At 41.1% G+C, this 20,946-nt stretch overlaps 2 protein-coding genes across 2 annotated transcripts; one reads left to right on the top strand and one right to left on the bottom strand.

Moving 5' to 3' along the window:
* The first annotated feature begins 18,282 nt into the window (after positions 1-18,282).
* LOC122029975 (protein DMP2-like) lies at positions 18,283-19,054 on the top strand. The gene has a single exon (XM_042589118.1). It carries the CDS (start codon positions 18,316-18,318, stop codon positions 18,904-18,906), a length of 591 nt encoding a protein of 196 aa, XP_042445052.1. The 5' UTR covers positions 18,283-18,315; the 3' UTR covers positions 18,907-19,054.
* Positions 19,055-19,435: 381 nt separating this feature from the next.
* LOC122028952 lies at positions 19,436-19,834 on the bottom strand. The gene has a single exon (XM_042587924.1). The coding sequence runs from the start codon at positions 19,832-19,834 to the stop codon at positions 19,436-19,438; it is 399 nt and encodes a 132-aa protein (XP_042443858.1).
* Between the last annotated feature and the right edge of the window lie 1,112 nt (positions 19,835-20,946).

Below are 20,946 nucleotides of genomic sequence, written 5' to 3'. Positions count from 1 at the left end.
TTGTAATCTGGATTACAAAGTAAATATTATGTAATTCGATTACATTATGAGGTCATTATTTAATCAAAATTTGAATGTTGAATATATCATTAGTCAGCCGTCGCCCGTCGGCCGCCCCCCGCCCATCGCTCGGCGCCGCCATCGGTCACCGGTCGTCGCCGGCCGTCGTCGGTCACCCGCCGTCGCCAGTCGCCCGCCACCGTCATTGGTCGTCATCGATCGTCGACCGTCGCAAGCTCCGATAGAGGTGCAACGGCCGTCGGTAGAAGTCGCAGGATATTTTTGTCATTTTATAATAATATGAATTACATTTCTTATAAAAAATAATGGATATCAAACAAAAGAATGTAATACTCTTTGCGATCCATTGATTCGATGCTTCAGATCAAGCCTCATCCCAGGCCGTCGGTTCGTTACTCTTTGCGATCCAACGCTCTAGATCGCATCACAAGCGATCCATCATATCTATTTGATCAACGTTGATCAACGGTAGCCATCCATTCCCTAAGTCAACTGTCCAGTCATCTCCCTTTGCCCACGAGGATGCCGCATAGGCGCTGCCACGTCAGGTAAGAACCTGACACATCACCCGAGTGCCACGCAGGCACTGCAATGTCACCTGGCGAAGTGCAAAGTACGCCTACAAAGCGCCCATTGCGCACGTGTGCACGTGCGCACGTAGCGGGTGGCGGGCTCACAGGTGCGAGCACCTGCTCGCCCTGGGCTAAGGGGTCACCTGTCCTTTTATTTTTTGTGTTAACTCCATTAACACATCTTCATTAATAAGTAGAGAATACACATCGAAAATTCCCGATGTGGGACTATTCTCCTATGCACTTTATTAATGAATAACAAATGTTATTTTGGGTTGACTTTAAACATTAATTTCTCATTCACCCTTAATCGGTTTTGAGCAAATTAATAGTCTAAATCTATTTACGCGAATCGTAGATTTCAATTTTGAAGTCAATTACGACTTTCAACAATTGATGGCTTCCTTCCTCTAAATCGTTTTGGTCCATTTAAGGCCCCAATATCCAACAATCCCCCACATGAATGGAAATTAATGCAATGCGTGTATGCATGCTGACATTTTACAAGAGTCCAATCGATAAGTCACTGCATCGGGAGAGGTAACTTGTGGCTTTGAACCTTCCGTAGTGAAATACTATCGAGTATACTAGGCTGCGCAGTGAACGTGATGTCTTGAACTGCTCAGATGTTGGTGTATACTTAGACAATAACACCCACACAGAGATCTATCTCACCTACTTTAGGTTCTCATGGTTGGTTCCGTTTCGGCCATGGATACCATCTTGGATTCATGAGTGTTTCATTGAAGCGGCCTGTCTTCACACTCACATAGGTGACACTTCTATCAAGAGTATCCTACCATACTCCACCTTATCAGGTATAGAAGTCACTAAAAGCATAAGCTTAACCTCACTACATGAGGTAGGACAGCACAAATTCATCCTAGGATTGGGATAGAGATAAACTATCTAATGTGCTGGACCACAACTTCTGTAACTTCGTTGTCCCATTGAACCAAGATCTTGGGATCTCCAGTTAACAAGGTTGGGTTACCGCTACAGTCGTTTTTAGTTGTAGATTTTTAATCTCATTCCTCTAGATGAGCAGTATACTTGATCTCGACTCAACCCCTTCGTTAGAGGATCTGTCAAATTATCTTTGGACTTAACATAGTCGATTGCAATCACTCCATTCGAGATCAACTGCCTAATGGTATTATGTCTACGACGTATATGTCGTGACTTCCCATTATACATATTACTCTGTGCCCTTCCAATCGCCGATTGACTATCACAGTGGATTAGTACGGCAGGCACAGGTTTCATCCAGCTCGGAATATCTTCCAAGAAATTCCGCAGCCGTTCAACTTCCTCAGCTGCTTTGTCTAGTGCTATAAACTCGGATTCTATAGTTGACCGAGCAATGCAAGTCTGCTTAGTGGATTTCCAAGATACTGCTCCCCCACCGATCGTGAATACATATCCACTAGTGGATTTGGAGTCTTTTGTATCTGATATCCAATTAGCATCACAATATCCTTCCAACACAGCGGGATATTTTCCATAATGTAATCCATAGTTCATAGTATATTTCAAATATCTGAGAACTCGCATCAATGCTTTCCAATGGGTGTCGTTTGGATTACTCGTAAAACGACTTAGTTTGTTGACCGTACAGGCAATATCCGGACGTGTGCAGTTTGTGAGATACATCAAACTGCCTATTATCCGAGAATATTCCAACTGCGATATGGTCTCACCATGGTTTTTTGCTAAGTGTTGACTTAGATCCATAGGTGTTTTCACTGTAGAGAGATCGTACGCATTGAATTTTTTCAATACAGATTCTACATAATGGGATTGTGTTAAAACTATCCCTTCTGATGTCCTGAGAATTTTAATTCCCAATATAACATCTGCTTGACCCATATCTTTCATATCAAAATTTTTGGTCAACATTTTCTTTGTAGTCATGATTACATCATGATTACTGCCCATTATTAGCATGTCGTCTACGTATAGACAGACAATTACATAGCCTTCAGGTGTGTTTTTGACATAAATGCATTTGTCACATTCATTTATTCTGAATTCGTTTGACAACATTACTTTGTCAAATTTTTCGTGCCATTGTTTAGGCGCTTGCTTAAGTCCGTATAACGACTTAACAAGTCGACACACCTTTTTCTCATTCCTAGGAGCTACGAACCCTTCGGGTTGCTCCATATAAATTTCTTCTTCCAACTCACCATTTAAGAATGCAGTCTTAACATCCATTTGATGTATTTCAAGGTCATACAGTGCTGCAATGGCTATTAGCACTCGTATGGACGTAATCCTTGTCACCGGTGAGTATGTATCGAAGTAATTAAGGCCTTCCTCTTGCTTGTACCCCTTGGCTACAAGTCTGGCCTTATACTTGTCAATTGATCCATCAGCTTTATACTTACGTTTTAGTATCCACTTACAACCTAATGGTTTATTACCAGAAGGAAGGTCTACTAATTCCCAAGTATGATTATTCATGATAGACTCAATTTCACTATTGACAGCTTCTTTCCACATTGGAGCATCGGGTCTAGAGAGAGCTTCACTTAATGTTCTTGGTTCCATTTCCGACATGAAAGTCATGAAATCTGGCCCGAACGATTTCTCAACTCTAGCCCGTTTGCTACGACGTGGCTCTTCACTTTGATCGTCAATAGTCCTTTTATAACAACTAAGTTCGGTAACGTCATTTTTGTTTGAACTTCCGTTGTTATCACTTTCAACGTTTCCCTTTTTATTTGGGAATACGTTTTCAAAGAATATCGCATTTCGAGATTCTATGGTTGTTCCCACATGTATATCAGGAATATCTGATTTGTGAACTAGGAAACAATATGCACTACTATTATGGGCATATCCGACAAATATCGCATCGAACGTTTTAGGTCCGATCTTTACTTGCTTTGGTTTAGGTACTTCGACCTTTGCCAAGCACCCCCACACTTTCAGGTATTTGTACGATGGCTCGTGGCCTTTCCATAGTTCATATGGAGTTTTATCATTTTTCTTATGAGGGATTCTGTTGAGAATGTGATTTGCCGATAATATTGCTTCCCCCCACAAGTTTTGAGGTAAGCCTGAATTTATCAACAAGGCATTCATCATTTCTTTTAGTGTCCGATTTTTACGTTCGGCAATACTGTTTGATTGAGGTGAGTAAGGCGCCGTTGTTTGATGGATAATGCCAGATTCTGTACAAAATTCATCAAACGGTGCACCATATTCTCCACCTCTATCGCTTCGAATTATTTTAATTCGTTTGTCAAGTTGGTTTTCAACTTCTGTTTTATAGGTTCTGAACGCCTCTAGGGCTTCGTCTTTACTTCTTAAAAGAAAGACATAACAGAACTTTGTGCAGTCATCGATAAAAGTAATAAAATATTTTTTACCTCCTCTAGTTTGCACAAATTTCAAGTCACATAGATCACTATGTATTAACTCTAGAGGAGTTGTCGTCCTTTCCACCGAATGAAAAGGTAGTTTCGTCATTTTCGCTTCCACGCACACTTCACATTTGAGTGTTCCGTCAACATTGACGTTTTGTAATAAATTTAATTTGACGAGACGTTTGAGAGTATTATTATTCACATGTCCGAGTCGATCATGTCATAAATTAAAACACTCAACAACATAGCTGGAAGCATTTATTTTATTACCATCAAAATTTCGGAGTACAGGCATTACAACCATTTTGAATAGACCCTTTTCTAGGTACCCCTTTCCTACGAAGACACCATTCTTCGTAAGTACAAAGTTGTCTGACTGGAACACTAGCCTAAATCCGGCCTTGACCAATGCCGCTCCAGAAACTAGGTTCTTACTGATGTCGGGAACATGGAGTACATCAATGAGTGTTAGCTCCTTTCCGGACGTCATCTTCAGAACAACCTTTCCGAATCCAACAATTGGCGACGTCGTGGAATTACCCATATAGAGCTTCCTGCCATTTATCGGAGTATACTTGGAGAACATCGCTTTATCGGAACAGATATGACGAGTTGCTCCAGTATCAATGAACCACTGCTTCGGGTTGGTATCCACCAAGTTGGCTTCAAATACAACCGCAGTGAGATCCAAGTCCTCAAGAGAGGTTGCGACATGATTCGCAACATCCTTTGGCCCCTTGGTTGGCTTCTTTGGGCGTCTGCAGTCCTTGGATAGGTGTCCTGCCTTTCCACAGTTGTAGCAGGAGCCTTTGAACTTCTTTGCTTGAGCCTTCCTTTTGAACTGCTTCGGCTTTTTGGCGTTCGGCTCGACCAGGTTGGACATTTCGTCTATAGTCCGCTTGGTTCCTCTGGAGTCGGATAACTTTCGATTATCCTCTTCTATTCGTAGCCTCAGGATCAGGTCTTGCAGCCCTATTTCCTTTTGCTTGTGCTTTAAGTAATTCTTGAAATCCTTCCATGACGGAGGGAGCTTCTCAATTACCGCAGCAACTGCGAATGTCTCGTTCAGCTTCATGCCTTCGGCGTCCAGATCATGCAGTATTAATTGCATATCTTGGACTTGAGATGAGACGCTTTTTGAGTCCACCATCTTGAAATCCAGAAATCGACCGACGATGAATTTCTTCAATCCAGCATTTTCGGTCTTGTATTTTTTCTCAAGGGATTCCCACAAAGATTTTGCCGTCTCCAGAGAACAATATACGTTATATAACGTGTTGTCCAAGGCGTTGAGTATATAATTGCGGCACAGAAAATCTCCATGAGACCACGCATTGCTAGCAGCCTTACTTCCTTCCGTAGCGGCTGGCGTGTCTTCGTGCAAAAACCGTACAAGGTTTAGCGTTGTTAGATAAAACAACATCTTTTGTTGCCATCTTTTGAAGTCGGTTCCGGTGAATTTCTCCGGCTTTTCTCCGTGCGGAATGGTTGTCGGAATGGCGGTCGGAACGATGGTTGGAACGGCCGTCGGAACGATGGTCGGAACGGCCGTCGGAATGTCGTTGGTAGCCATATCAGTTTGCAGGAAATATCGTTTACGACTGTTGTCTCCGGGTAGCTTCTGGAGTATGCAAACTGATCGTCGATGCTAGTGTTCGACACTATCTCCGTAAACGATATTGCTCCGCTACGGTGCTTAACGGATTGTTGCAATTCGTTCCCAAGATACAACGACAACGAACGTCTCGGAATCGTAGCACTCCGACTTCCGAGACCAGCGAACCTTTAGTAGACTTCTTGGACTCTTGAATGCACAAGATGTGATGAATGCTTGAGGAAGAGAAGAGAAGATTGAGTGAGTATTCCATCATCTGGAGGGTTCTATTTATACTGAACGAAGAGGTTGAGTGTCCTTTGGGTGAGTGGATGTGTTCCTTGGGCTGGATCGATCTATATCATCTATTCTGAAGGGTTGTAACCCTTCACCAAGCCCACTTCAATCTCATCCATCAGATCTGAGGAGTTGTGACCCTCAGATCCCGCCTATTGTCATCAGTCATCGGATCTGGATCCATTGATTCAATGCTTCAGATCAAGCCTCATCCCAGGCCGTCAGATCATTACTCTTTGCGATCCAACGCTCTAGATCGCATCACAAGCGATCCATCATATCTATTTGATCAACGTTGATCAACGGTAGTCATCCATTCCCTAAGTCAACTATCCAGTCATCTCCCTTTGCCCACGAGGATGCCGCATAGGCGCTGCCACGTCAGGTAAGAGCCTGACACGTCACCCGAGTGCCACGGAGGCACTGCAATGTCACCTGGAGCATAAATTTAAGCTCCTCATTGCTCCTCGCGACGATGCGTAAGTGCAAAGTGCAAAGTGCAAAGTGCAAAGTGCGCCCATTGCGCACGTGGCGGGCTCACAGGTGCGAGCGCCTGCTCGCCCTGGGCTAAGGGGTCACCTGTCCTTTTATTTTTTGTGTTAACTCCATTAACACATCTTCATTAATAAGTAGAGAATACACATCGAAAATTTCCGATGTGGGACTATTCTCCTATGCACTTTATTAATGAATAACAAATGTTATTTTGGGTTGACTTTAAACATTAATTTCTCATTCACCCTTAATCGGTTTTGAGCAAATTAATAGTCTAAATCTATCTACGCGAATCGTAGATTTCAATTTTGAAGTCAATTACGACTTTCAACAATTGATGGCTTCCTTCCTCTAAATCGTTTTGGTCCATTTAAGGCCCCAATATCCAACAATTGCATCCAACCAAATGTAGTCTTAATGAAATATTTTTATTGAATAATTCAAGTATTTAATTTTTCGAACCGATTAATTCTGAAGATAATCAAACTTTATTTTGTAGGACGCTCTTTGATTAATACTTAATTTGTGACTTCCTTTTGCATTTTTGCTCATTACAAATCGCCCAGGTTGAAAAAATTTAAATAATGCTCTATTCTATTTTTTTTATTAAAAAAAATTACTGTTTTACTTAAATATTTAAATATGATTATATTAATTAGCTAAATATATTTTAAGGTTTATGGTAAAAAAAAATGTTTGTATAAAAATCTAAAATATTAGTTCCATTTTTATCATTTACCTAAACATTATTTTCTAATTAGTTAGTAACAAATCTATCATCTATAAACATTGTGAATTAGATAGGAGGTCCAAGTTTATTGGTGGAATCTAAATATAATCCTCTTTTACTCATATGCATATTTTGGTAGCTTCCTCGGACTCCATATATTGGTTTCAAGACCCAACTCCATACTCCACCTCCAAACCAAACAAAAAACTCCATTGCCTTTTTAGATTTAGATTTAGATTTCCATTAAACATTGCTCATCCATGTCCGCTCGAAAACAATAAAATAAATCTGTATATCTTCTAATCTATAACATGCTATGCTCGAAGGCGTTAGCTTGTCCTTCAAAAACGTGCATTCACATCCAACTAGTTATATATAATACATATTTAGTTGGACAGTTGGACTAATATAATTCAGAACCGCCTTTAGAAACGGAAAATGTTAGGATGAAGTCGATCTACGCACAAAACGCATGAGGCCCTCTTATCCATCCTAAGCTGGGGCTTAGGCGGTGGGGACGAGGGTGCTACCGTCCTGAGTTTTTTTTTTATTTTAAAAAATAATATTATATCTCATCATTTTTTTGACCGGCTAATTCATTATTTATCGTCAGAAAATTAAAATTAAGCACATATTCAGAACACTATCAGAAAAAACAAAATAACATTTCCGACTGAAATATCGACGGAATTCATATTCTATCGGTATACTTAATTTTTACCGACGGAATGATTCATTCCATCGATAATTCGTTGTGTTACTGACAGAATTCAGATTTCCGTCAGTGAACCAAGGAATTTACCGACGGAATAACTCATTCCGTCGGTAAAAATTAGGTATACCGACGGAATGCATATTCCGTCGGCAACACTCCCTAAAAAAACCCTAGGCTCGATCGCTGTTTCCCTCACGCGACCGGCCGACACTTCTTCGTTCTCCCGATCCCGATCGCAAGTTAGGTTTTGTTTTTTTTCCTTTTTTTTCCGACGATCGGTAGTTGCCGCCGGCCTGTGCCCACAAGCGGCGGCGCGTGCCCGCAGTGGGCTTCCTCGGGCGCAGCGGGTTTTTGCGGCCGCCAGCGGCTGGCGGCGTTCGCCTTCGACCGCCAGCAGGCTTCTGAGCTAGTCGGCGATGGCCGGCGGCGACCGCCTGCGGCCTTCTGCAGCTGCCAACAGCCGGCGACGGCCGCCTACGACCGCCTGCGCTTGCCTGCGGTTATGCTGGCTATCGTCGGCCGCCAGCGGGCTGCTGGCGACTGTGCTGGCCGGCAACTAGCTGATAGCGGCTGTGTTGGCTGGCGGTTGGCTGCTGGTGCAGTGAGCAACTTGAAAGTTATTATTGTCTTATTTTTTTAGCTAAAATATTTTTATTTTGTAAACAGGTAGCATTTGCTGCTCTTCTCCAGTTGACCTATCATACTGTATGTCATTTAACATGATTAAATTTAGAAATATATTATGTTAGTATGTTAATTTATAACATAATATAGTTCGTTTGTTTGTTTTGTGTTAGTATCTTAATCTATGTTAATTTTTAGTTCTCAATATATTAGTTTTAGGTGAAAATGTCTATGAACAAAGCTTGGATGTACGATCGATTAGAAAAAGGATTTATCGGAGATGATTTTATTGCTGAAATTGAACAGTTTTTGAACTTTTCTAAAAGTCACCCGGAATGTATGAATCATGCTGAGTTACGGTATCCATGCAATCATAATAAAATGTCAAAATAGAGCTTTCCGTGATGAAGATACTGTAAAAATACATATATGTAGAAATGATTTTGTGCCAAATTACTACAATTGGTACTGTCACGGAGAACCTTATTTATATGAATCAATTGGACCTTCTGGTGGTTCGTCATCTAGGACAACTGTTACCGCTTCTGAAGCATTAATTAATATTGATATTGCAATACAATCAATGGTTCATGATACGATGAATGCTGCAGTTGATTATTCCAATATAGATGAAACACCAACACTTGAATATCAGCAACTATTTGAAATGTTAAAGGCTAGTGAAAGAGAAGTGTGGAAAGACATTCCCTCTGGTCATTCTCAATTATCAGCTACTGCAAGGTTATTAAATATGAAAGCAGAACATTATTTTTCAGAAAGATGTTACAACGACATTTGTCAGTTGATGTCAGAATTGCTTCCTGCTGATAACATCATGACGGATAGTTTTTACAGTACAAAAAAATTAATCAGAGGTTTAGGTTTGCCTGTGGAGAAGATTGATTGTTGTATAAATAACTGCATGATATTTTGGAATGAAGACAATGATCTGCGTGAATGCAAAATCTGTACACACCCTCGTTATAAGCATGGTACTCGCATACCAGGGCAGAAGAAGAAAAAAATAGTTTGGAAAGTGATGTATTATTTTCCGTTAACTGCTAGACTTCAACGTTTGTATGCATCTGCTGCTACAGCTTGCCATATGACGTGGCATCATGAGCATGAACACGATGGAGGTATAATGTGTCATCCTTCTTCACCTGCATGGAAACATCTAGATGCTGTATTTCCTTCTTTTGCAATGGAACCATGTAATGTGAGATTAAGACTTTCTGCAGATGGATTTCAACCATTTGGATAGTCAGGACAACAATATTCATCTTGGTCGGTTATATTAACACCGTACAATTTATCGTCATGGATGTGTATGAAAGATGAATTTATGTTCCTTACAGTACTTATTCCTGGTCTAACCAATCCCAAAGAGAAGATAGATGTTTTCTTACAGCTGCTGATTGTCGAGTTAAATGAATTATGGAATATAGGGTCGGTGATTTATGATGTTGCAAGCAAAACTAATTTTAGATTGCATGTTGCATTATTATGGACGATCAGTGATTTTCTAGCATACTCAATGTTGTCGGGTTGGAGCACAACTGGTAAATTAGCATGTCCACACTGCATGACTGATTCTGATGCATTTTCATTACCTTATAGTGGGAAGGTGTCATGGTTTGATAATCACCGTAAATTTTTACCACTTGATCACTCTCTTAGGCGAAATAAGAAAAATTTCTTAAAAAATGTTGTAGTCAGAAAACCCCCTCCACTCCATGCTACAGGTGAACAAATCATTGAGCAAATTGATAGTTATGGATTTCTACCAGTATCATAATCTGGTTTTATTGAGATAAATAAATATATTGTTAGGATGTGCAAGTGTGGTTGGAACAAAAGAAGTATTTTTTGGGAGTTATCGTATTGGAAGTATCTGCTTATTCGACATAATTTAGATGTTATGCATATTGAGAAAAATTTCTTCGATAATATCTTTAACACTGTGATGAATGTGCCTGGAAGAACTAAAGACACTGCAAAATCACGCGAGGAATTAAAAGACCTAGTCAATAGACCAGAGTTGCATCAAGATGAAATAACTAATAGATTTCCAAAGGCTTGTTATACATTGGACAAAGATGGCAAACAAGCTTTATGTAATTGGTTGAAAGAAATCAAATTTTCATATGGTTATGCCTCAAATATGGCTCGATGCGTGGATATGAATAGATTAAAGATGTTTGGAATGAAAAGTCATGACTATCATGTATTTATGCAAAAACTTATTATGCAGCTTTCCATGACTTACTTCCTCAAAATGTTTGGCAAGCACTCACTGAATTGAGTATATTTTTTAGAGATTTGACAGCAAGGTATATTACGATGAATGATATGCTTCGGCTAGAAACAGACATTCCCCTCATATTATGTAAACTGGAGCGCATATTCCCACCAAGTTTTTTTGATTCAATAGAACATCTACCAGTACATTTACCCTATGAGGCACAAATAGCAGGTCCTATGCAGTACAGATGGATGTATCCATTTGAACGGTTTTTGAGGAAATTAAAAAATAATGTTCGTAACAAAACAAGAGTTGAAGGGTCAATATGCAATGCTTATCTAGTAGAAGAAGTATCTTTTTTCTGCTCATATTATTTTGTTGATAGTGTGCAAACAAGACATCGCAAGTGTCCTAGAAATTCTGATGATACTTGTCAGCCGATAGATCCATCGATGCTTTCTATTTTTAAGTTTCCTGGTACGTTGATGGGTGCATCGCTTGCTAGATGGTTAACCGAGGAAGAATATCATGCTGCAAGAACATATAAACTCTTAAATTGTGAAGAGGTCAAACCATACATAAAGTAAGTTAACTTCTTAAATCAAACATTTATCCTTTTCGTTTAATTATTTTGCTTGATATCCCAATTTTAATATAATTACTTATTTTCTCAGCTTATACGAACAACAATTATATTTACAAAACCCATCAATTGGTGCAAGTGAGGTAGCTACAAAGTTAGAGATCGAATTTGCATTGTGGTTTCAAATATATGTAAGTTAAAAAATTTGTGAAATTTTTAAGTTCATGTTTATTAAGAAGTGTACTAAGATATATGTTACTTATTTTTATAGGTGAAAGACCGTAGAATATCAAATGTTCAAGATGATAGAATAATGAATATTGCATCATGACCCCTTCATAAAATAAAGGTGTATTCTGATTACTATGTTAATGGTCTTAAATTCCACGTGGCACAACGAGATTCATGGAGATTAACTTATAATTTTGGTGTTTGCGTCAAAGGATCTGTGGACAACAATAACACTGAATTTGATTACTATGGTAGACTTGACGAAATCATAGAGATTGAATATCCTGCATTACCAATAAAGAAGTGTGTGTTGTTCAAATGTTCATGGTATGATCCGACCCCAAGAATAGGTACTAGAATTCATCCAAATTATAATTTAGTTAAGGTTAATGCAAATAAAAGATTCAATAAGTTTGAGCCTTTTATTTTCGGAATACAAGCGGGTCAAGTTTTCTATCTTGAATATCCTACGAAGAGAAATAGATCTAGTGAATGGTTGTCTATTTGTCGAATCAAGCCTCACTCAACCATAGAGATGTCGAATACAATCACTGCTCAAAACCATGATGCATTTCAGAATGATGAAGTGGAGATACATTCAGTTGATTTACAACACCAATTTACTTCTCAATTACTTGTAGATGCTAATGACATTTACGAAGAGATAGATGATGGGGAGATGTCCAACAGTGAGGATGCAGTTGAACTAAGCTCATCTAGCCATGACGACATAGAAACTGTTAATGTTGACTAGTCAAATGTTAATGATGATTAAATATTAACATTATTATTTCTATCGGTAAGTAATGTTTCCATAATATTTTGTATTTATATTATCAGGTTTTTAGACCTTATTATGATGTGTTGCAATGTTATTTTGCAGATATTATCATGGCAGAGCAGCAGCATGTGGCACCCCGTGGCCACAAGGTCCTTATCGTTGTCGGGGACTCGTAAGTATATTGTCTTATTAATTATTCAAGTTTATATATAACATTAGTTGTAATGTATTTCTCATAACTTAATATTATTTTGTGCATGTTCACTCCAGATGGGCACAGAGTTGCCACATATATCACTGCAAAATTCAAGGAACGAGTTAACGCGTCTGGTACTACATGGAGGCATGTAGACTAGGAGATGAAGCTATTTTATTATAATGAATTTGTGGTAAGTAAATTTAATATATTTAATTCACATTCTATAATATAGTTATCATTTAAACTAAATGTTTAACTTATAATTACAGAAAAGATATACATGGGTGGACGGGCAAGAAGACCAATTTAAAGCTACATGGAATACTTACTGTGTTAAACTCTACAGATATCATATGTATTACATGAGAAAGAAGGGCACTAGGCTTGCGTATGTTACGGAGGCGATATGGAGTGCATGGGCGGTCACCTGGGCTGTAGAAAGGTGGCAAGCTAATGTCGAAAAGACAAAAGCAAATTGGAATACAGAGGCTGGTAGCCCGAGCACCGGAATCGCTCGGCATACGTCAGGATCCAGATCTATTGTTGAGCATACCATGGATTTGGTGAGTATAATTTAAAATTATACTTTGTAACAAATTTTATATTTATTACCAACCTTGTATTGTTGAGCATACTAATTTTTTCCCTAATTTTTTGAATGTAGGAACGTGAGCTTGCCCGACAACGTACATGTATGGAGATTTTTCTGAAGACCCACAAGAAGAAAGATGAGTCATTTGTTGATTCTCGATCTCAAACTCTACATGTAAGATAATTAACTTTATTACATTTGTTCATTTCTATCTTGATTAGTAATTAGTAATACAGATCAAATTGAATATTATATTATTTTTTATGCAACAACAAATGACAGAAAGGGTGGCTCAGGCATCTCAGTCATCAACAGAGGGTGGAGAGTCACAATCTTTATCCACCGATGATCTAAATGAGATTTATTATGATGTTGTCGATGGAAGGACAAAAAACTCCACCCTCTACGACCTTGGCTCTCAGGCCAAAGTGACATTTGATCGTTTGAGGAATCCAGTAGGTCGTGCTAGTTCCTCTTCTTCTAGTGAAATGCAGTCTTTACGACTTGAATATCAAGAGCTGCGGTCTCAACTAAAATCAATGGATCAGAGGATGGCTGATATGGATCAGTGGAGGGCTGATGAGGAGAAGAAGAGAGCTGAACGTGACAAGAGTAATGACGATCTCATGGCCCAAATGCGGGTGATTTTGGCTTCTTTCACCTAGGCATCACAGGGTTCTGAGTCACAGGAGACTCAAGATCCATCAGATGGTGATCGTTAGCTTTTTTGAGGTTTGTTCAGCTACACTTTAGTTTTTTATTTATTATATAGAACGTGAGCATGTTTTGATATTATAACATGTTTATTTCTAAAGATTTTTTATAATATGTTTTAGGAGTCACGTTCAGTCCTATTTACATATTGGCTCTTCGCTACATCATTTGCTCACTTTTATTCAGATAATACATATATATGCAAACTGTTTATTTATACATCATTTTGTATTTACCTTTTTACAGGATTTTCTTTATGATTTCGCGTTCTCGTATTATTTGGACTACATTTTAGTTCGGTATGTATTATGTAAACTCGATTTTATATATGGATATGTGTGGAATATGTATTCTGTAGATTTGGTTAGCTATGGATTGTATGGAATATGATTTTTTTTGTGGATTTTATTAGTTTGTGATTATCATATGATAGATATATGTGTGTGGATTATATTTGATGTAGATTATATTTGCTGTGGATTGTATAAAACTATCCATTGTGATGATTTGTTTATATATTTGAAAAATGTATATGGGAACAGTGTGTAAATAGAATGAATCTGTCAATTTTTTTTTTTGATATCCCGTCGGAATACCGACGGAAATCGGTTCCGTCGGTAATTATCGAAACTTAATTTCGATATGTCTACGACGGGATTACCAACGGAAAAGGCTGTTCCGTCGGTAATTTTCGACGGAAACTCTTGTTCCGTCGGAATTATTGTAATTTGTGATGAGGTGTCATGTTTTAACAATGTCGACGGAGTTTAATTTCCGTCGGTATACTTATCGACAGAAACTAAATTTCCGTCGGTATATAATACCGACGGAATTATGTTTCAATCGGGAATGTTGGCCGGCGGATATTATACTGATTAAAATTATTCCGTCGGAAATCCGTTGGTATGGCAATGTAGTGACGGAAGGCCGACGGATATTTCCGTCGGTAAGCCTGTTTTTTTTTAGTGGAAAGACATCGACCTAAGCTGTCCATTTGGTATTACTTGTATCAGGAAATGTTATAACATATTACGTATTAAATTTTAAAAATAAAACATATAATAATAAATAGATAAAATATGAAGTGAGAATGTAAATTAAAATTAAAATTGGATTGAGTTCGAATTAAATCCAACGATCAAAGGCAGAGATAAGAATTATATTACTTCAAATTGAAATTTATTTGAAATTGATTTTATTAATTATGACTGAACCAAGTTTAAAGTTTAAACACATTCGATCAGTTTAAAAGAAAATAGGATACTTTTGAAAAACTTTCTCTTTTTTTCTCCCTACGCACATTGCAACCCCACCATGACCACCGTGCCTTCGCTAATTCTTACTTTTTTATTTTTCCCTTCTTTTCCTCATTTTTTTCTTCTCTTTATCTTCTTGGCAATAAATTTACAGTTTTTCCTCTTCTCTTCTTGATCCCGTCCGGAAGCTGAGTCAGACGGACCGTCGGGGGAGGTGGATGAAATGTTGACCGAGTCGCGACGTTCCGCGGGTGGGGGGGGGGGGGGGGGGGCTGAGATGACTTATATGTTGACCAAGCCTTCAGAAGTCCTCTGGTCAACGCTACCTACAGCTAGTGACCGGGTTGACCCACCCCCCCCGGTACCCCTATGCTCGAGGTAGATCCAACGAATATATGAGTACAAGATTAAGTCATAAAATAATGAAATATGCATAGAATATGAACGAAGAACGTACCCTGGCCCAGGGGGCGCCCTTGGATGCGACGCTGCTCGAGTTGTCGCGACCCGGAAGAATAGACAATGCCCGATGGGGATGGAGAGCTGGATCTGACGATGAGAAACGGAATGTAGCATGTCATTAGAAGACGACATGCAGCTTGGGATAAGACACCGGCACGCAGGCCGAGAGGTACTAGCGGCACGTAGGCCGAGACACGAAATCAACACCGATCGGGAAACGAGATCGGCACGCAGGTCGGGAGGCGAGATCGGCACGTAGGCTGGGATACGAGATCGACACGCAGGCCGGGAAACGAGATCGGTACGCAGGCCGGGAAACGAATTGGTACGCATGCCAAGACATGAGATGAACACATAAGTCGAGATATAGCACACAACCAGACCAAAACATATCAAAGATGGAGCGTGATCAAATCAAAGCCCAGGGCAACGAGAGCTAGGAGGTTGGAACACATGAGAATCGGGGCACGGTTAGATCGGCTACAACGGCGGCAGGAGCCAGATCTGTGCTGGAGGCGGTGGAGCCAAATCGATGTAGGGAACGACTGTAACGAACGTAGGGGAAACGTGGTCGTAGCGATGGACTGCAGTGCCGACAGCGGCTCGACATATACGGCTGCAGCGGAAAGAAAGGAAGAGGACAGTGGGCTGACGACATGTGGTAGCTGCCGACCAAGAAGGTTACGACACATGGAGGTTGCTGCTGGCGAGAAAGGAAGAGGCAGCGACGTGCATCTAGCGGCGACGTCACGAGGAGGAGGGAGAGAAGAGCGCCGACGATGAGGGAGGAGAGGAGGCAGCGAGGGCGGTAGCTGGTGGCTGGTGGCGAGGGTGCGAGGAGAACCGAGGACCGACGGTTGTGCTGGCCGCGGGAAGAGGAGAGGGGCAGTGGTCTGCCGGCGGCGGCGCAGCGAGGAGGAGCCGACGGCGACGCAACGAGGAGGGGGAGAGGGGGTAGTGGTCTGCCGGTGGCGGCGCAGCAAGGAGGAGGAGAGGGGCAGTGGTCTGCTGGCGGCGGCGCAGCGAGGAGGAGGAGTCGCGCGGCGACGCAGCGAGGAGGAGGAGAGAGCCAGTGGTCTACCGGCGGCAACGCAGCGAGGAGGAGGAGAGGAGTAGAGAAGAGGTAGAGGGCGACCTCGGCTCCAGCGAGGAGAGTGAGAGGGAGGAAGAAGCTACTGTGGCGGCGGAACCAGCAAAACACGAAGCCCCCTCCTATTGCTACAGTGTTCTCTCCCTTAAAACCCTATGCAACCAAAGACAAAATTGCCCCTCCATCTCCCTTTAATTACATCTCCACCCCTAACCCATATCCACATCACTTCTCAAGCACAAAAACTTTCTTTTCTTCTCCTTTATCTTCTTCGACAAGCAAGAAACGTAACATCAGTTGTTGCCAATTTATAGCAACAAGTGTCATCCTTGACCCTCGCATCTTCTTCCTTTTCTCGTATTGTCTAAGATTTTATTGGCATCACAATAATAGTCATATTTTACCTTGCTCTTTTTATATCTTTGCCGAGTTCATCGAAGCTAGTCGAGTTTGTTAACAAATAAGATAAAGTTCTTCTCTTTTATCTCTTTCTTCCTATTTTGGGACAGAGTCACTCTTCGACTAGGATGAGCTACAACTCCATCCATTTTAAATAATTAAAATTAAAATTTTATTTAAACCCCACCTTAATTTAATTAATCCTAGTTTTTTCCTAGTACACGATCTCTTCATATCTCCATGCATTTCAACTCACCATAATTTCAATTAAACCTAAAATTTCACCTCTACAAATTGATACAGTTGGTATCAGTATAAGCATTTGCTCCAATATATAGATCTCGAGATTAATTTCCAATGTATGGAAAATATTTCGTTGGGTGTTTGATTTTCCTATGCAAAGGATCGTTGTGGTAAACTAAAATGCCCCCTATAATTTATTTGTATCTTATTATGCAATGGGCGATATTGAACCATTTGGAGAGAACAATATCACCTATTACTCAAATTAAATTTAAAATTTCCTCCTATTGCACGATTGCTTCATCTTCCCATGCACAACGCACTACTCGATCTGCCATGTGAGCAGCCAATGTCAGCATTATCTTCCTTGTCCCTCCTTTCAGGCATTTGATTGTGATTCAATGAGCACAACCACAACTTCCCTTTTCCCTAATAACGAGCGATATTTACCTGACAATTGCTGCAGTCACTACCCCAACTTTGTCATTGATGGCTTCCTCCTTGACCATCGTTGTGTAACATTCACTACTATCCCGATCGAGAGTTTCATCACTGTTGTTCATCGTACTACAAGTATTGTCGACTCCGCCTTATCTTCACGACTCAATTGAAACCACTATTGCGGAACAACGATGTTGACTACCCATAGCTTCTCCCCAATCCCTTACGAGTCACTCTTTTCTTCCTTTGTCTAACCATATGTCATATGAGGAGTAAGTTGTTCTTTTTTTTCTTTTATATTTTATTAATTGAGGAGGAATTGTAAAATATAAATTTTATTTTATTAGGCTATTAATTAGAATGATTTATATATAGAGGCCTGACTACCAATCCTAACTATTCTCTTACGAAATGACTGAGATTAAATGTCTGTTTAGGATAGCATTTCGTTAACTTCAGAAAAAAAATGCTGCCACTTCGAGTATATCATGAAAGTTAAAAGAAACAGCAACAGATAAGAATCCAAAGAGTGCAAGCAAAACAATGCCATTAGCTCACGCAGTGGTAATCCTTGCAAGCAAACTCACTCTCTCCGCCATCTCATTATAAATGCCTCTATGCAACATTCTTAATGCGAACGCACAGCAACCGATCGCCATGGCCAACGAGCTCTCTACCAGAAGTGATGCGACCATCACTGAACGCACCTTCAAGGGAGTCGGCGACCTCATCAAGCTCCTCCCCAGCGGCACTGTCTTCCTCTTCCAGTTCCTCAGCCCGCTCCTCACCAACGTCGGCCACTGCACCACCGTAAACAGGTGGCTCTCAGGCGTGCTCCTCGTTGCCTGCGCCTTCAACTGCTCCTTCGCCTGCTTCACCGACAGCTTCCTCGACCCCGCCGACGGCAAGCTGTACTACGGCATTGTGACGGCGCGCGGGATCTGGCTCTTCTCCGACCCCGGTGCCGCGGCGAGGTATGACCTCTCTGAGTACAAGCTCCGGCTGGGTGACTTCGCCCATGCCGTCCTCTCGCTGCTCGTGTTCGCGGCGGTCGCACTGCTGGATAACAACACGGTCACGTGCTTCTACCCTGCTCTACTTGTCGAGGAGAAGATGCTGGTGATTGCGCTGCCGCCGGTGATCGGCGCAGTCGCCGGAGTCATCTTCATGCTGTTTCCTCAAAATAGGCATGGAATCGGGTATCCACCGTCGACGGGCACTGCTACTGAAGAAAAAAGTGTTGAATGAAGGAATCGGAAAAAGGAAAATGAACTAATTGGCGTACTACGTTTTGTGCGTGTATAGCAGTTGATTTGTTATTATTTGATCAGGATTTACTTGAAGAATGATTTAATCGTGTGATGTTGTCATTGGCTTGAATAAAATTGATTATTAACGTTTCCATCATCTTTATCATCAGGATTAGAACAAATCATCGAATGCAGTCTTCAAGATAAGCAATCTGATTTCACTTTAAACTATTGTGATTATTCACAGATTAGATTCCACCAGGCATGAATGAGATTTCGGGACCAAACCAATTTCTACACGCCTCAATTTTCCTCCTTCGCTTCGTTTACATTTCCTCGATCTTTTTGGCACTTATCATAACTCAATCCGGGCTAATAAAACTCACACGGGATACAAGAAAGCAATAAAAATTTGATTCTGATCCGAAGAGAAGAGAAGAGAAGAGAAGAAAAAGGGGCCTACAAAAAATTGAATTTTAGGGCTGTTCCTCCCTCGTTTTCTCCCCTGAATCGCGATCTAGGGCACGTCATTCGAGCCGAAGCAACCGCCTCAAGTCTCTGGTGGCGAAGGGATCCACCGATGCGGTCGCCGCCGTCGATTCCTCTGTCCTCATCGAGAATCTCGGCAGCGGCAACGCCTGCGGCGACGGCGACAGCGAGCATGCCGACCCCGCGTACACGTCCTGAGGCAGCGTCAATGCCGTTTTCACCCGCACCTCTCTCGTGGCCACATCCCGCGCCAACCGCCCCGGGACGCACTCCGATACGACGCCGGCAGCCGTGATCTCGCGCTTCCTTGCCTTGGATCCCTGCAGACACTCGCCTCGTCTGGAGACGAGGCGCTTGGAGGAAGGGTTTCTGGTCCGGCAGAAGGGCCTGGGGTGGCGGAGGAGGCAGTCCTGGGGCCGCAGTACCTTGGTTCCCATGGCGGAGATCGATGCGATGCCCTTACAGATCCGGTTTGGGAGGGCGAATTCGGGATGGGGGAAGAGGTAACGAGAATAACGAGAACTTCAATTCTCCTCCTCCTCCTCTGATCATCGAAGCAGAGGAGAAGTAGAGAAGGGATTGGGAAGGGGAAGAGCAAGGCGTCGAGGTCGAGGAGACGAGCATTTATGGAGGTAGGTGCGTTCGTGAGTGACGCTCCTGAGGGCGCGCGTGGATGGCTGAAAGAGGAGGCCGCTGCGGGCCCCACATCGGCGTTGCCTGTTCCTCCTCCGGGAGACGCATTAGGCCGGTTATTATTATTATTTATTTTTGTTTGTTTATTTATTTTTGGATAAAAAGTACTATTCCACAACCTCCCATTTCAATATCCACCATTTGATTTTTCAGTAACTTAATTAAAAACCATTGCAAAATACGATTGGATTAAAATAAGTGCATTATTAGTTTTGTGTTAAAAATAATTGTTGAAGAAAATTCTAATGCAAGTATTCCTGAAATGTACAACATGCTCGTTTAGTCACGGTTGTTAAAACCACTCTGATTTGGCTAAAATAGCATTAATATCTTAAAAACCAAAACTTAATTCCAAAAGTACTTTAAAAAAAAATCTTTTTGAGATTTTTCACTCATTCCAACAGCAAAAGTAAAAGTGGACACCTAACTGACCGAGAAGAAATGGGAAGTATAACTTCACAATTAAAGAATACAAAAGGGGTTGTCAGTAGTCACACTTCCTGCATGAACTCCAATTCATTGACTTTCAGAAGGGCGTCACGTGAGCGAACGAAGAGAGAGAAAAGAAGGAACCAATTCCATTCTGCCTCTCCATCAGCGTCAATGGCTGATTGTGAGAGAATAATTTGATCATATTTATTGGCATCGAAGAGGGAGGAGGAGGGATATTTTCAGAAAGATAGATAATCAAAATTGAAGATTTCTACGGGGTGGTAAGTGAAAACATGGAAAAAAAATTATTCACCTGCCCTACTTACTCTGTTACTCACTCGTTCATCTACCCATCCAAAGCGAAGCCACTTTCTACCCTCTTTTTCACTTAATCTATCTGCCACGTACCTTCCCAGCACGCGTT

Source organism: Zingiber officinale, chromosome 10B (assembly GCF_018446385.1).
Source record: "Zingiber officinale cultivar Zhangliang chromosome 10B, Zo_v1.1, whole genome shotgun sequence".
In the NCBI taxonomy this organism is placed as follows: domain Eukaryota; kingdom Viridiplantae; phylum Streptophyta; class Magnoliopsida; order Zingiberales; family Zingiberaceae; genus Zingiber; species Zingiber officinale.
Note: the sequence above shows the minus strand (reverse complement) of the source record. Positions and strands in the feature narration are given on the sequence as shown.

Coding starts and splice junctions, on each gene's coding strand:
- LOC122028952 (XM_042587924.1), bottom strand. CDS start 19,834: ATGGGAACCAAGGTACTGCGGCCCCAGGACTGCCTCCTCCGCCACCCC.
- LOC122029975 (XM_042589118.1), top strand. CDS start 18,316: ATGGCCAACGAGCTCTCTACCAGAAGTGATGCGACCATCACTGAACGC.